General features: G+C 38.3%; 1 protein-coding gene and 1 non-coding gene across 2 annotated transcripts; both read left to right on the top strand.

Moving 5' to 3' along the window:
- The first annotated feature begins 62 nt into the window (after nt 1-62).
- LOC122078780 lies at nt 63-8,737 on the top strand. The gene is made up of 2 exons (XM_042644907.1): nt 63-1,425; nt 8,280-8,737. Exons 1-2 carry the CDS (start codon nt 1,162-1,164, stop codon nt 8,400-8,402), a joined length of 387 nt encoding a protein of 128 aa, XP_042500841.1. The 5' UTR covers nt 63-1,161; the 3' UTR covers nt 8,403-8,737.
- Nucleotides 8,738-16,445: 7,708 nt separating this feature from the next.
- Nucleotides 16,446-16,552, top strand: LOC122080458. Its single transcript, XR_006140752.1, has one exon. It is a non-coding gene; the product is annotated as a small nucleolar RNA R71 (small nucleolar RNA).
- Nucleotides 16,553-16,925: the final 373 nt, after the last annotated feature.

Raw genomic sequence — 16,925 nt, 5'->3', positions numbered from 1 at the left:
AAACTTTGTCCTTCTCCACATCCTCTTTATAAGGTGTAAGGGCCTTAGAGCTTAAAACAAGAAGAAAGAACAAGAAGCTCTATTCTTCTCAGCCCTCTTCCTCTCAACTTTCTTCGTATCTTCTCTCCTCTCTTCCTCTTCTCTTATCTGGTTGTAGGATGCTAAACTTGTAACGTGGTATCAGAAGGACTGCAATTAGATCTGAATTTTCTCATCTCTTCTCTGCTGATCTTTAATTTTTTTTTTTGAAACCCTTTGGTGAGCAGCCACTTATTGCTGCACCTATTATGGCTTAAACACTCAATCTCTCACCAATGGAGTACTAGTATCTACTTACATAATTATCTACGATTGCTAATTTGAACATCTATGGAGCAAGGATTGATTATTTTTCTTTGAAAAATCAAATTATCAGGAAATACCGGATAAAATTAATGTTTTCTAGATGCTTCCTGGTTGTTGGTTCCTTCGATCATATGGGTATTCTATGCATGGATGCCACTGTTCTATGTTAAATCCACATGATTTGTGATTTCTCCAACCAGGTGACATCAATTTTTTTACTTCTTCCTCAATACCCTGCAAGTTCAATCTTTTGTTCTAAATAAATGGTTGTTGCCTCGTTGCTTTGTGATGCATACTCAATTTTTGGTTCCTTATTACAACCCCGCATCAATTCTCTATTGCTGCCTTTTTGATCTATTGGTTTTTGTTTTTGTTGATCTTCCTTGGGGTTTTCAACACCTTAAAAGTTAATTGATTTTTTCTATTTGCTCATGTATTTGAAATTTCTCTGGTTGTTGTTCACTATGGCTGAGAACAAGTCTACTACTTCTACAACAGACCATGTGAATGTATAAATCATCTCTATCAAGCTCAAAGGGAGCTTTAATTATTTACCATGGGCTCAGGTTTTGAGAGTTTATATTATTGCCAAAGATAAGCTCAAGTTTATTACTTCTGATCCTCCTGCTTATGCTAATAAAGGCTATAGTTCATGGATGAGAGATAATGATATCATCTTCATCTGGCCATGGAACAGTTGGAATTAACCATTGCTTCTAACGTTATGTTTTAGTCCACTGCTATGGGTGTGTGGGATGACCTAGAGAGAATAATACAACAACATTATTAACCAAATATTGAGTTGAAAGAAGCAAGATGGTGCCCTTGATGGTCGTGAAGAATAATCGTGAAGATGGTGAAGGTCTGAAAAATAATGGAGATGCAAGGGAGGATCCAAATCGGGGCCTTGTTATCCATGAGACTGAGGCGGTGGGTGATAGACATCCCTCAAAACAATCCAATGCTAGGGCAGCGGCCAATGCATCCTGGCCTGCAATTGACTCTCTTCCTGAGCTGATTCAAGCAGGCAATATCCAAAGAATTGTCATACCTCAGGAGGACTATGAATCCAAATGCCAGGTATTTTAATTTTCTTTAATCGAACGAGTCAATTTTAGATTGATTTCCTTAGATGAATTGAGACAAAAGGCTGTAGATAACTAGAACTTGAGTCAAAGGGTTATTATGCACCCTCTGGGAAAGGGATATGTCATATTCCAGTTTCAATGTGAGGGGGACAAATCTGTAGTTTGGCAAAGGAGTCCACTTAAAGTAAGGGGGCAATTGATTAGATTTCAGCATTGGAAGCCAGACTTCAACATTCATGAAAAGCAAGTCTAGACCAAACTCATATAGGTGCTTTTTCCAGACCTTCCTCTTGAATACTGGCATGAGAATGTCCTCTTTTTTTTTTTTCGCTAAAGGGTCATGTATATTAAGAGATGAAAAGGAGAAAAACTGTACAAAGAGAATGAAAGCTAATAAAATCTGAATCAGGAACTAATAAAATGCACTAGGCATGAGAATGTCCTCTTATCAATAGCAAAGGCTGTGGGATGTCTGATTGCTTTAGATCATCGAACCAAGCAAGGTCTGATGGGGTACTTTGCTAGAGTCCTGGTTGAAGTGGACACATCTGATCTGGCAACTTGTATTGAAGAGATTCAAGTTCAGAGGCTGGAACCAGGAACTACGAAGGTATTTGGTTTCAGACAAAAGGTGGTGTATGAGGACAGGATCAGTCGTTGTGGCTATTGCAAGCATTTAGGCCATCTAGTAGGGGAATGCCGGCAAAAGAAGAGTGAAGATGAGAAGCATGCTGAGGTTGACAAGGCTGCTCCCATCCATGGTGCAACCTATGTAGATGATGGAGTTGACTCGGACTGAGCCAACTCGTTAGAGGGGAGACATCCTTCTTCGGAAAGCAATCCTCAAATTTCAAATTCAAATTCAAGTCGCTCCATGGATTGCTCCCTAGGCGCTAAAAGGGGGGGCGATATCCAAGTAGTTTTGGAAACTAATCCTCTCCTGTATAGAAGGCAATGTAGGAATATTCCTAGTGACTCCCCGAATATTACCCTTCCAAATATAGAAGAAGACGAGACTGAGGAGTCTGGGTCTAGGTCTAGGTCAGGGTCAGGGTCAAACTCTGATCCAGAGAGTGTTGCTCCATCAGAGGAGGTGTTGGAGGATGTTCCTGCTCTGCTAGGGACGACTGTCCAAGCAGGCGGTGCTTCCACTTTGTCAAGGCCTCGGAGGGAGGTTGCTGCTCGTGGTAGAGGAGGTTATATGTTGAGAGGAGGTCGGCATGCTCCCCTAATGAGAACTCATGCTTCTACAAGTGATTACTTAATTGAAAACTTCCCAGAGTTGGAGGTCAGGAACTATAAGGTTGCTTTAAACTACCCAACGGTGGAGGGTATTGACAATGCAATCACTACTCGTGAGAAAGGCATTGCATTCCCTTCCAGGCGAGCCAAGCAAAGTAAAAAATGGGGTGGTTAGACTAAGAAGTCTGAGAATGTCTAATAGTCTTCTTTATTATCCCAATGCGTGTTCTATTCTGGAACATCCATGGTGCGAAGAAAGTTATAGGTGCGAGGGCCTTGAAGTCTCTTCTAAGAGAGCACTCTCTTGACATTGTTTGTGTCACTAAGCCTATGGTTCTGACTTGTAAGTTCCCTTATCTCATGGTGAATAAATTAGGATATGAGGTAGACTTTATTCATAACTAACGTGTGGATAAAGTGCCTAATTTGTGGGTCCTATGGAAGCTTGGCATTAGCTGTCCCTCTATTTTTTCAATGTCAGACTAGCAGATTTTTGTGGTTGTGGAATGGCTAGGAAGCAAAGTTGGCTTGTCTTTCGTTCATTGACCTATGGATGGATTTGGGTTTGGTGGGGTTCTCCACCATTCCCTGGTCAATTATAAGTGATTTTAATGCCACTCTTCTATCGTCGAATATTAGAGGTCCTAGCAGATTTAATTTAAGCTCAGCAACCAAATTTCAAGCAATGGTGGACTCTTATGCTTTAATCTCTATTCCTTCCCAGGGAAAGAGATTTAACTGGTCAAATAATCGGCGTAGAGGCCATGTCTTTGCCGTTCTTGTTCAAAGCTTTTGTAATGGAAAATGGATAGATGTTTTTAACAATAGTTCCCAACGAGTGCTCTAGTGTACAGTCTCTGACCATGCACCCCTCTTGGTCATCTCTAATATGATTCCAAAGCTACATAATGCCCCATTTCTCTTGCCTGGTTTCTGGATGGATGATGAAAGTTTTCTTCCTGTCATGAAAGAGGCTTGGAAGATTGAAGCTAGAGGTGATCCAATATCTATTCTTTCTCAGAAGCTCAAGCATGTAAAGGCCACTCTCAGATCATGGGCAAGAGATAATTTTCCCCATGTTGACAAGGAAGTAGATCGCGCATCTATAACTCTTAAATCTATTTAGGAAAGAAATTGATTTGGTAGGTATGACATATGATCGATTTAATAGAGAGGCTGATGCCAAAATAGCTTTTCTCAATGCTTCTAAATTGCAAGCTAAATTGTGCTCTGAAAAAGCAAGAAAAAAGTGGATGAAAGAGGGAGACCGCAACTCCAAATATTTTCACCTTTCAGTGAAGATGAGATGCTCACGTAACCAGATTCGAGCCTTAAAAAAAAGAGGATGGATCCTGGGTCTTTCAGTAGCCATCTCTCTCAAACTATATTTCTGATTTCTATAAGTCTTTCCTTGGTGCTTCTCCAATCACTCCTCATTGGGATCTTATGGATTGTATCCCCCACGAGCTATACTGACAATAGCTTTCTTGAGGTTGTTCCACACTATAAAGAAATCAAGAATGTTGTTATTTTTTCAGAGTGGGTTGGCTCCCCAAGGGGGTAAATAACTATTTCGTTACATTAATTCCCAAAATCTTGGGAGCCTCCTCCCTTGAAAAATTCTGCCCTATCTGCATGGTGAATTTTTATTATAAAGTCCTTACTAAGATTCTAGCCTCTAGGGTGAGTCTGTTTCTTCCTCGCCTTATTTCTGAGGAACATGGTGTGTTCCAAAAGGGAAAAGTTATTTCCACCAACATAAGTCTAGCCTCTGAGTTAGCAAACCTGATACACTCTACTATGAAAGGTGGCAGTATGGGTCTCATGCTTGATGTCCAAAAAGCTTTTGACTCTGTCTCATGGGATTTTCTTTATCCTACTTTGCGTAAATTTGGCTTTTCTGAGAAATGTATTTCTTGGATTAATGAAATTCTTTCCACCTTGAGAATCTCTATTCTTGTTAATGGGGGCCCTGTGGGATTTTTTTAACTTGGTCATGGCCTTCGTCAAGGTGATCCAATTTTCCCGATTCCGTTTATTTTGGCAGAGGAGGTATTATGTAGAGGTCTGAAAAACCTGATTGAGAAGGGTAATTTAAAATCCGTCCTGGGTCCTAGAGGTGCTCTAACCCTAACCCACCTTTTATTTGCTGATAACATCTTCATGTTTATGAATGCTTCTGCAAAATATGTCAAACATTTGCAAATTTTTACTCAGATATCAAGAATTCTCTGGTCAGCACATCGACCTAAGTAAAAGCAGAATTTTCTTCAGAAAAGTGGCACCTCATAGGAAGTTATTCATCTCAGAGACCTTAGGAATTTCTCCATCTCATCTTCCAACAAAATATCTGGACGTTGAAATTTTCAAGGGAAGAGTGACCAAAAATCACATTCTCCCTTTGATGGATAAAATCAAATCCAAATTGGTAGGTTGGAAGGGAAAATTGCTCTCTCTTGCAGCTTGGGTGGAGCTTGTCAGATCAGTGATATTCATCTCAGAGATCCTAGGAATTTCTCTATCTCGTCTTCCAACAAAATATCTGGACGTTGAAATTTTCATGGGAAGAGTGACCAAAAAGCACATTCTACCTTTAATAGATAGAATCAAATCCAAATTGGCAGGTTGGAAGGGAAAACTGATCTCTCTTGTAGCTTGGGTGGAGCTTGTTAGATCAGTGATCTCTAGTATTCCTAACCACAACTTCGCAATTTATTGGGGCCTCAATATTCCTTCAAAATTGTGGAGTGGTGGATGAGAAACTTTATTTGGTCTAGTGATATGGACAAGCATAAGAAAGAGACTGTTAAATGGAGACTATGTGTAAGCCTAAGTATGAAGGTGGATTGGGGATTGGGAAATTAAGAGATGTTAACAAAGCTTATCTCTGCAAGCTGGCTTGGAAAATTAAGCATGATGACTCAATTATGAGTAATTTCTTCAGGTCTAGATTTGTTAATAAAGATGGCTCTGTCCGGCCAAGTTATAAATCTTCTTCAGTTCTTCCATGTCTGAAAAAGGTTTGGTCTTTTGTATCTAAGGTGGAAGTTTGGCTGGTGGGCAATGGTTCCAAAATCAAAATTTTCCTTGACAAATGGATTGAGGGGAAATCTATTATGAAAGACTCAAATCTGGATAGGTGTTGATTTGATTATATGGATATGAATGTCTTGGACTTTATCTGCAACAACAGATGGTGTTTTCCCCTAGTGAATTTGAAATACCTCAAGGAAATTTTTAAGAAAGCTAAGAATATTCATAATTCTGATAAGGGGGATATTTGCCACTGGAATCTCTCTTCCTCAGAGGCGTTACAAAATTTTCTTGGGAAGAAATCAGAAGAAAACACCCACGGGTCTCTTGGTTTTCCCTTTTATGGCAATAAAAAATTTAGCCTAGTCAAGCTGTTTTTGGTTGGAGCCTAGTCCATAAAAGACTTCTTACTGATGATGAGATCAACAAAAGAGGTATTCCGTTGGCTTCCAGATGTGATTTATGTGGCTCTGCAGAAGAATCATTGGATCATCTATTCTTGCACTGCTCCTACTCCAACTCTCTATGGCATCAATTCTGTGATTATTCAATCTTCACTGGCCTGAGTTTTCTAGGATTGATGACCTTTTCACGTGGTGGAAGGAAAATTCAAAAAGAATCACTTTTAAGGAGGCCTGGATCAAAGGGATTGTCCTAATTCCCTATTATTTATGGAGGGAGAGAAACTCAAGGCGGTACGAAGGTATCTCCAAGCTCTCTTTGCAATGCCTTGCTACTGTTAAAGGTGAGATTAAAGCTCTTTCTCTAGTCCTCTCAGGAAAATATTTATCAATTTCAAATTTGTTATGCGCAAGGTGGATTGAGATCCCTCTAGTTCATTGTAAAAGAGGTGGTCCTATAGAAATATTTTGGTGTGCCCCTCCCTTTGGATGGCTCAAACTTAACATAGATGGTTGTTCCTTAGGGAATCCAGGAAGGGCTAGTATTGGGGGGCGTTCTAAAAAATGACAAGGCAGAGATAATTTTAAATTTCAGAAGTCCTATTGGCATTCGGACAAATTTTGAAGCTAAATTCTACGCTGTTATATCTAGCATTGAACATGCCAGAGGTCATAGGATCCAGGGTCTTTGGATCGAAAGTGATTCAGTTGCCACGGTGACTCTTCTTGCTCGAGGTTTGATTCCCTAGTTTGTCTTTCAAAGGTGGAAAAACCTCTTTCCTTTCCTAGAGACGATGGAGTGGAAGGTTACTCATTGCTTTTGTGAAGCCAATCCAGTCGCTGACTACCTAGCCAAATCTGCTGCTGTCCAAGATACCTCTAAGCCTGTGTCCTATTGTCCTGCCTTAATTCAGATGGAGATTGAGAGGGACGCTCTCACTCACCCTCGCTACAGATTTATTTAGTTTTTCTCTTCTTCTTTGTGTAGGTTGAGTTTTCTTTGAGTCCTCTCCCTGCTGATGGTAATGCCAAAGGTGGGGTAGGATCTCAAGTCTCTCTTCCTAGTTTTGTTTCCCTCTTGAGGGCATTGTAATTATTTTTCCATTTTTTATTCTTAATATATTCTCTGATTTCTAGTGAAAAAAAGTGGGATGACCTAAAGGAGACATTTTCAGGAGAATAATATGACTCAAATTTATGATCACTATGAGAAGTTGTTTTAGTTTCGATAATCTAACAAGCTCTACAGGAGTACTACAGTACCTTTAAAGGCATGGTTGAAGAGCTGAATGTTTTCTAGCCTCTCACTACTGACATTGAGAAACTTAAGGCCCAACAGAATGAGTTCTTTGTATCCAAGTTCCTTGTTGGGCTGAATCTTGATTTGAAGGCCATTAAATGTCACCTACTTACTGGAGAGACAATTCCTACACTTAATGATACTTATTTCCATCTTCAACGTGTTGGTACTCCTTTTGCCAAATCTAGTTCCTCATCTAAAGACAATTCCACCTTCATCGTTAGATGTGGATGTGGTTGAAGCCATTATTTAGGGGGAGGCCGTAGGTCTGGTGCAATAGACTGATCGTTCTTCTTAGCAATGCTCTTATTGCGAGAAACCTCATCATACTATTGAGGCATTTTGGTCAAGCATGTAAGCCAAAGTGGCCACACTAGTTAGCCAATCATACAATGTCAAATGGTGTTACTGATATGATGTCTTCCAGTGATACTAAACCAGGACCTTCTTTAGGTGATTTATCTTCCAATCTTTGTGATGACGTCAATTAGCTATTGCATCACTTGAGAGTCTTGAGACATCTACTGGGCCTTCCATATCAGCTGCCACTTTAGCCCATGCTGGTACACCTGCTTTCTTCACCACCACTTCTACTCCCTGGATTATTGACTCAGGGGCTTTTGCTCATATGATTGATAAGTCTTCATTATTTAATTCCTTTTCTACTGACTCCAATTTTTCATCTGTCATTCTTGCTAATGGAACCTCTACCCCTATTTCTGGTCATGGTATAGTATCACCTACATTCTCAATAAATCTTTCCTTTGTATACATGTTTCTAAATTTTCCTTAAGTCTTATTTTAGTTAGTCAATTAACTAAATCATTAAACTGTTCAATGACATTTTTTCCCTCTTACTGTGTCTTTCAGGATCTTCACATGAGGAAGATGATTAGTGGAGGGTGTGAAAAAGATGGGTTGTACTACCTCTACTATGGTGCCCCTAATTCTTTCACTATTGCTACTGCTATTAGTAGTGTCACTCCTTTCTAGTGGCATTGTCGGTTAGGTCATCTTCCATTAGGCTCAAACTTTTATATTCTATTTTTAAGTCAATTCCTAATATGGAATGTGAAGCCTGTGAATTGAGAAAGCATCATCGTGCTTTTCTTCCTTCTCGTTTGGTGGCTCGTAATCCTACTTCATTTTCTTTAGTCCACTTAGATAGTTAGGGTCCTTATGGGGTTAGCAATAGGAATGGGTTCAGATATTTTGTGACACTTGTGGACAATCATTCTCGTATTACTTGGTTGTACCTTTAAAAGATTGCTTCAAATTTTTATCAATGTTTCTGAATTTTTATAATGAAAAAAAAACTCAATTTGTTACCCCTATTAAGGTTTTTTCATTCTCACAATGCTTTAGAATATGTTCAAAATGAAATTTTTTATTTTTATGTTACTTACAATGTGATTCACCAAACTAGCTATTTCTACACTCCAAAACAGAATGGACTAGCAAACTAAAAAAAAAAATAGACATTTGTTAGAGGTAGCATGTGCTATTATGTTTCACATGCATGTTCCGAAGCATTTTTAGTGTGATGGGGTCTTAAATACCTGCTATTTGATTAATTGCATGCTTCTTCTGTCTTTACTAATCAATCTCCGTTTTATATTGTTTTTCTTGGTTTACCCACTTTTTCGTTACCGTCTCGAGTTTTTTGTTGTGTGTGCTTTGTTCACAATTTATATTCACAGTCTAATAAGTTGTCCCATAGGTTTGCTAAACGCATTTTTCAAGGTTATCCTCATACTCAAAAAGCGTTACTAATGTTATGACCCAGTCACTCATAAGTACTTTGTTAGTGCTGATGTGTCATTCCTTGAGGGCACTCCTTATTTTCCTCATCAAACCTATTATTTAGGGATGAGTGGATCACTCTTGTTACTGTCCCAATTCCCTCTTTGGTCCCTTTCTCTGATGATCCCAATGTTAGCACTACACTGCCTTTGCAAATCTATTAGCGACGGGATAAGTTGGGCCAGCCTAGTGCGGTGATACCTACTCCACATGCTTCACCTCCTATACCAGATTCTTTCCTTGGTGGAGCTCCTAGTTTTTTATTTTTTGATGACTTACCAGTTGCTCTTCGTAAAGGTATATATTCATGTACTCAAAATTCCATGGTTGTATATCCTATAGATAACTTTGTTTCTTTGTCTCATATTCCATCTCCTATTCATAGTCTCGCCCTATATTTGTCTACTCATATTATCCCCAAAAATCATATTGAAGATCTCCATCTTCATGGATGGAAAGCTACATAGATATTGATATGGATGCTCTCTTGACCCATGACACTTGGAGTTTGGTAGATTTGCCTCCAAAAAATGACCTATTTGAATTTAAAAAGTAACTGCAAGTGTACGGATCAGTGTAGTTAACGGGTCGAACATAAGGAGACCAACCATTTTATTTTAAGCTTCTTTTAGTAATGTGAAAGTGTAATGATTGATTATGGTGATCTACTTCTAACTACCATGCTAACACAAATGCATCTAAAAGCATCCTAACCAACACATCTAGGGAAATTGGAATTGAAATTGCAATAAAAATTGAACGACTAACCATTCGCATCTAACCCTAACCATTCATCATCAAGGAATTTAAATACTTAAGCCACATAATTTAAAAGTAAATAATTGAAAGTAAAGTGCTGAAAAATAAATAAAAAAAATGAAAAGGGAAAAAGCTAGAGGGAGGCACACAAGTAGGCATCTCTACTTAGCCTGAGGGATGCACCATAAATAATACGAGCTTCCCTACTTGACCAGAGAGTACTCTTACAATGACTTTTCTACTTAAATTTAGGAGAAGGGATGCAATATATATAATCAAAATAAAAAGATGGTTCCATAGCTAGAGAGGGGCAAAGCCAACGCATAATCTGGCTATGAACCTTGGGGGAAAGGGAGAGCAATAATATAAAACTGAAAATTTAAAACCTAATTTAAGAATGAAAGGGTAGTAAAAAGAGAGAATAAGAGGGGGGGGGTGAGAAGACTACTTAGAAGCCTACTTACTTGAACTTGAAAGGAGATGCTCCACAGCTTGTTCTTGTCACCTAGAACTAGAACTTAAAAATTACAAATTCAATTGCATAAACATAAAATTAAAAGACTAAATCAAAGAACAAGTGCTTGCATTCATTAAATAAAATAGGATTACAAAAGTGTCTAATAGCAAAAAACTAAAACTAGAACTAAGGGGAGAGAGAGAGAGAGAGAGAGAGAGCAACTAAAAAAAAAAAAAAAAACTCTAAGAAGAGAAGTGCCTCCCTTTCTTAAATGATTCTTATTTATAGGGAAGGGGAGAAAAAATCCAACGAATTGGGTTTCTAAAAGGTAGGATTTTTTTTTTAGATTGAGGTGATGATGTGGAGGGGAGAGAAGAAGAAAATTATGCAAGATGCGAGACCCAATGATTTTCTCTTTATTTTTTTTTTTGTTAGAAGGATGATATTATTAAAAAATAAAAGGGAATACAAAAATCCAAGAAAATAGAAGAACAAGGCTGAAACCATTAGGCCAACTAGCAAACTCTACCTTCGACATGGCCATCAGTAGAGAGAGCTAGCAAAAGGCCTAGCAGAATCGAAACCGGTGCCTGTCCGAAGCGTCAAAAGCTATCTCAGACACTATATGGTCTAAAAGCACCACAGAGAAAACTGAGACTCCAGATTTAAAGGCTTTCTTTGCCAGAAAATCTGCCACCACATTGGTTTCACATAAGCAATGTGATATCTTCCATTGAATAGACTCCAAGAAGTGAATGGAAGACATCCATTTTTTAAGCACAAACCAGGGGATCTGTCTCCTTTGGATCGCTGAGACAACTGAAGCTGAATCCGACTCAATCTTAAAACCCTGCCATTCAAATTCTTGGCCAAGGAAATTCCCTCCAAGACCGCTTTAAACTCTACTTCATATATCTTTCTGACCAAAGATACTAAAAGAGTCAATAACCTGGCCTTCACTGTTTTGAAGGACTCCTCCTACGCTAGCATTTCTAGGTTGCCAAGAGAGCTACCATCCAAGTTGATCTTGATCCAACCTAGGGGAGGTTTGCACCAGTGAACCTCAAGGGGGGGAATGGAGAGGGGCTTTTGATTGTCAATCCCAGTTTCCTACAACAAGAAATGTCAAAGACCGACCGCACCTTATCACTTATGCCATTGTTGTAGAGCATGATCTTCTGCTTAATGCTTTCAAACACATAGCCTCCTTGCCTTGCTTTATTCTCGTGTCTCTTTTATTCCTCTCCTACCAAATATGATAGGAAATAATAGTGAAACCCAGCCTCCATGGCTTCTTAATATTGAGAATACGAGATCTTCTTTTCCACCACTGGAGGAGTGCCTCTATGGACTAGAAACCTTTCCATACCATCGCAAAACAATGGAGAAATTGTTCCCAAATAGAAACAGAGAAAGGACACTGCAGGAAGATGTGGTCCTTACTCTCTTCAGCCTTCCCACAAAGGTTCGTCTTTATATTTTCTCTCTTATTTCCTATTTTTCCTCTCCTTTTCTCTCTCCTTCAAACTTGTGAGCTTTGGATGATTTGCTCTGCTTGCTTGAAGATTTGGACATCTTTTTTGATGATGTGGAGGAGGGAGACGATTTATTTCTCTTTTTTATTTTTTTCCTTTTTCTCTCTCTTCTTGCACAAGAAACCCGCTGGCAGAATTCCTCTTGCTTTGCTTTGACCAATCTTCTAATTTAATGGGAGATCTCCTCCATGCTCTTGGTCTTTAAGTGGTTGGAAAATAGGAGAGAAAAAAAAATAAAAACAGTCAAGAGGTTCGAACTTAAGACCTCCTGGTTAATATGGGATTTTTTCACACCACAATTCACCAACTACATTAAGTAGTTGTTAACAAAAAAAAAAAAAAAAAAAGAATCTTCAATTACTCAAGGGGGATCCATCAATCCTTGTTTGCATTTAGAATGTTTTTTTGCACCCTTGGGACAACTGCAGATGGGTTGGCCTACATCTCGGTTTAGTTCTGGTCTATTGTTCTTTTTCTGGCTCGGGAAGAATAATTACGTGTATGGGTGTCAAAATGAATGCGTACTTTTAATGCAACACATCCATCTTGCTTAGAATTTCATCCTCTTCGCAGCCATGAAAAGAAAATGGACCTCTTTATATGTAAAATTAGAGATATGGCCCCCGATATTCCTTAAGGCCTTTAAAATTCAAAATCTACAAAAAGAGAGTAAAACCCAAGGTAGCTCCATTCTAAGTATGTAAAAATGCATGCTTTTATACCCTAGATTTCACACATAAATGTGCTCATCAGAATTCTCCCACACTTAGACTTTGCTAGTCCTCGAGCAAAAAAAAAAAAAAAAAAGAATAAAAATAAAAAACCTAACTCACTTTCGTAGGAATCACAGTTGCACTTAGCATGTGCAATAAGCCTTTAAACCACTAGGTCACCCCTAGAGGACGAGTTGTGTCTTGTGGGTGTTAGTAGTGAATACACACCCAAAATTTAAAAAACAAATGCCAACCTTGGCTAAAGTAAGGGCCATACTGATCCGGAGCAAAGATAATTCCTTTTACACTTGATCTAGGGATCCCCACACCTGAATTTTTATTACCCCATATCGAGTTCAAGCACAAGCATATTTTTTTAATTTTGAACTCACATTGTCTCTTCCAAAACATCCTTATCTTAAGGTAAGACCACTTGTGAAGTAATAGGAAACCAAGGATTAAGCCATTGGAGTGTTTTTTACCAAACATGTTACCAAGGCATTGATGAAATTTACACATACTTTCCTGCTATGTGATTTTCTTTTTTTTTTTCATAATAAACTCTATCCTACTCCACTACTATTGGCCTGAATGACATGGTGGAGAAAACACCAAACACCTAAATTACTATGTAGCTTCAATTTTTACATATGCCTATATAGACAGTGATACTAGAGTTCTTTCAGAAGTTTCCTCCCTAGGAATTCGATCAAGACACCATGCATCCTGAGGTGCAATGCCCTGTCTAGTTCTAAGGAAATCAACTCTTACTTTTCATTTGTATCACTTTCAACACTTCATTTAAAATTATGTATTTGTTAACACATGCCAAATTAAAAAAAAAAATGTCTCAACTCAAAATCAAGAGTACAAAGAACCCACAGACTTACATATGGTCCAACACCGTAAAACAAAGGTTTCTTATTTTTCAAAAGAGAGCCCCATCTCAAGACACAGGCTTGTTTCTTTTTTCTCAACAGGGCTTTTATGTGTTTAAGATGGGTGCCATAATCAAAATTATTACTTTCATACATCAAGCAACCGAATGGTATGGTCATTAGCCAAAAGCCAAAGTAGAATTTCATCCTTAGCAAGCTCAAAAACAAAAAGAAAAAAAAACACAAACAAAGGGTAAAAAACAAAAAGAAACTAGTTTTCCTCCCCCACACTTAAGTCATGTAATGTCCTCAATGTATATAAAGAATTAAAAGCAAAGACAATGCAAGGGGGTTATGTTATACCTGGAAAAGAGTTAGTTATTTATGTAAAAAGGTTCATGGAGATCCATGACCTCTTCCAAAGCAGAAGATGACAACTCAATGAAGAGATTTAACTTATGGCTGATTCCATATTTCTTCAAGAGGGCCTCAAATGATCTATTGAAAAATGCTTGCCCCTGTCAAAAACATAATAAATGATCTGTCAAAAATATAATAAATGATCTCATTATCCATCCACTTTAGAATTTCTTTTTGAATGACTTCCTTCATCACTGGGTTAACTCTCCTTTGGGGTTCTGTTGAAGGTTTAGACCCCTTAATGAGATGAATATGATGTTGAACAATAGAAGGGCTAATTCCTTTGATGTCAACCATGGTCTAACCTAGGGCTTTCTTATTATATTTTAATACTTTAAGTAATTCTTCTTCCTGGCTAGAAGTTAAATCTAAAGAAATTATTACTGGAAGAGTCTGGTTAGGCCCTAGGAAAGCATACCTCAAATCAGAAGGCAACTCCTTAAGATCTAGCTTAGGGAGCTCCACTATAGAATGTTTGGGAATAGAATTGGAAGGGGGTTCTAAGGGCTCTATAGGTGGTTGGTGACTCCAAACCTCAGACATAATTTCTTCATCAAAATCACACAATTATTCTATATACTCTTGAAATTCAGAATCAAAATCAATATCAAAATTTATCTCAATAGAATCTGAAATTTCCTAGATCATATGAACTTCCTTCTCATGGGGATTTGTTTGCAAGAAATGGTTTACCAAGAATAATTGGCAACTGGTTGGGTGCCTAAAACAATGAAATCAACAAGGAATAAAAATTCATCAACTTTAAGTAAGACATTCTCAACCATCCCTTTAGGGATCTTAATAGACCTATCTGCTAAGTGAAGAGTAGTTCTAATGGCTTTCAATTCTCCCAATCCTAGTTGCTTATACACATGGTAAGGTAAATAATTCACACTTGCGCTATGGTGAAAGTAAGGCATGCTCAATGAAGGTGTTTCCTATGACACAAGCTATGGTAAGACTCCCTGGATCCTTATACTTGGCGGCTATAGGCTGAGTAATTATGAAACTAACGATGCTTTCCAAGAATACTTTTTTGGGCACACTAGTGATACGCTTGTGAGTACACAAATCTTTTAGGACCTTTGCATAGACGGGGATCTGGGATTAGACATCCAAAAGAGGGATGTTCACTTCTATCTTTTTGAAGACTTCTAAAATTTTTTCTATGAAAATAATTTTCTTTTTATTTACCAATCGATTAGGAAAGGGGACAGGAGGAACATAAGCACTGTTAAGATTTTTCTCTTTTTCAGAAGAATCATGTGTGGTTTTCTCAACCAAATCATCTTTAGTTGCCTTAGGTTCATCAGATGAACCTAGAATAAGAGGCACACTTGTGTCCTCAACAGAAGGAGAGTTAACAAGAGTAATAGATGGAAAAGATTTAGGAACACTCTGTTGGTACTCTCGGCCACTCCTAAGAACATAAACAACATTACATTTGTTGGAGGGCTCTTATTGTGGACTCTTTTGAATTGAATTCAACTGATTTGGAACTGGTTGATGATTCATATTCACATTCTTGGGATTTGGTTTAGGCTGACGAGGCATCTTCCCTTTCTCCCTTTCATGCAAAACATTAGTAAGTCAGGAGATTTGCTTCTCTATGTTATATTGGCTTGTCATGAAAGTACTCATGAGAAGTTCCATACTTTTCTCTAAAGAAGAAAGCCTAGCCAAATCACCACCTCCTCTTATGAATCTTGGAGGTATATTTACAGGAGGTGGTGGAATAGCAGATTGAGTGGGGATCCTAAAATTGTTCTACTGATTGGGGGCATATTCCTTTGATTGGCTTGTTGGGGAACAAACTGCCCTTAACTCAAGGGTTGAGAATTAGGACCTACTTGATTATTAGCTTGTTGGGAAACAAACTGCCCTTGACTCAAGGGTTGATAATTAGGACCTACTTGACTATTGGCTTGTTGGGGAACAAGCTACCCTTGACTCAAGGGTTGAAAATTAAAACCTACTTGATTATTGGCTTGATTCCAATTGAAGTTAGGATGGTTCCTCCATCTTGGATTATAGGTCTGATCATAAGGGTTGTTTTGGGACATGGTATTCACATTTTCAAGACCTATATTCAATCATTCACATGAAAAATATTAGGGCACTCCTCTATCACATGTGTGGAAGATTGGCACCAACTACACATAGGCACAAAATGATTTATTTGGTTCAGTTGGGTAGGTCCTTTGACTACTTTGGCTCTAAGTCTCTTGATAAGACTCTCAAGTTGAACCTCTTTGGATACAACACTTTCTCTAAGGTAACCCTTATTTTTCCTCTCAATTTCTTGAGTAGACTCCCATTCTCTGATTTTCTTAGCCAATTCAAGTAAAAAGTTCCAAGCGTCGTCTTCATCTATAAAAGATGTAAAGCCTTTAGGGCATATGGACTCTAACAATTACTCGGTCTAATAATCAATATCCTCATAAATGATTTGATAAAGTTGCCATGTATCAATTCCATGGTAAGGGCATTCCTAAAGGAGATCCTTAAATCTCTCTATAAATTTGGAGAACGACTCACTAAGTTTCTGCCTGAATTGAAGAATCTCACTCCTAAGTTTCTTGGTTTTATACAAAGGGTAGAACTTTTTCAGGAAGGCTATAGTAAACCCATCCCATGTGGTAATGGAATTGGTAGGCAGATCATAGAGATGTGGCAATGGAATTGGTAGGCAGATCATAGAGCTATTTCTTAGCTTGGTCCTTGAGCGCAAAATTTTTGAACCTTAATTTTACAGCATCATCAGTCAACTGTTGGACCTTAATCAGAACACAAACCTCCTCAAATTCTCTAAGGAATAGGTATGCATCCTTAGAGGGCAGCCCATAGAAGTGGGGTAACATAGTATTGTACTGAGATTTGAGCTCAAGATTATTGCCTTGGGCTTGTGGTAGAACTATACAGGAAGGTTGGGTTGTTCTAGCAGGGTAGAA

This window comes from Macadamia integrifolia, chromosome 5 (genome assembly GCF_013358625.1).
Source record: "Macadamia integrifolia cultivar HAES 741 chromosome 5, SCU_Mint_v3, whole genome shotgun sequence".
Classification (NCBI taxonomy): Eukaryota; Viridiplantae; Streptophyta; class Magnoliopsida; order Proteales; family Proteaceae; genus Macadamia; species Macadamia integrifolia.
Note: the sequence above shows the minus strand (reverse complement) of the source record. Positions and strands in the feature narration are given on the sequence as shown.

Bases quoted from the DNA above. Each gene is read 5' to 3' on its own strand.
- LOC122078780 (XM_042644907.1), top strand. From the start codon at position 1,162: ATGGTGCCCTTGATGGTCGTGAAGAATAATCGTGAAGATGGTGAAGGT. The intron at 1,426-8,279 runs GTATTTTAATTT...TGTGTCTTTCAG, and splicing joins ACTATGAATCCAAATGCCAG to GATCTTCACATGAGGAAGAT.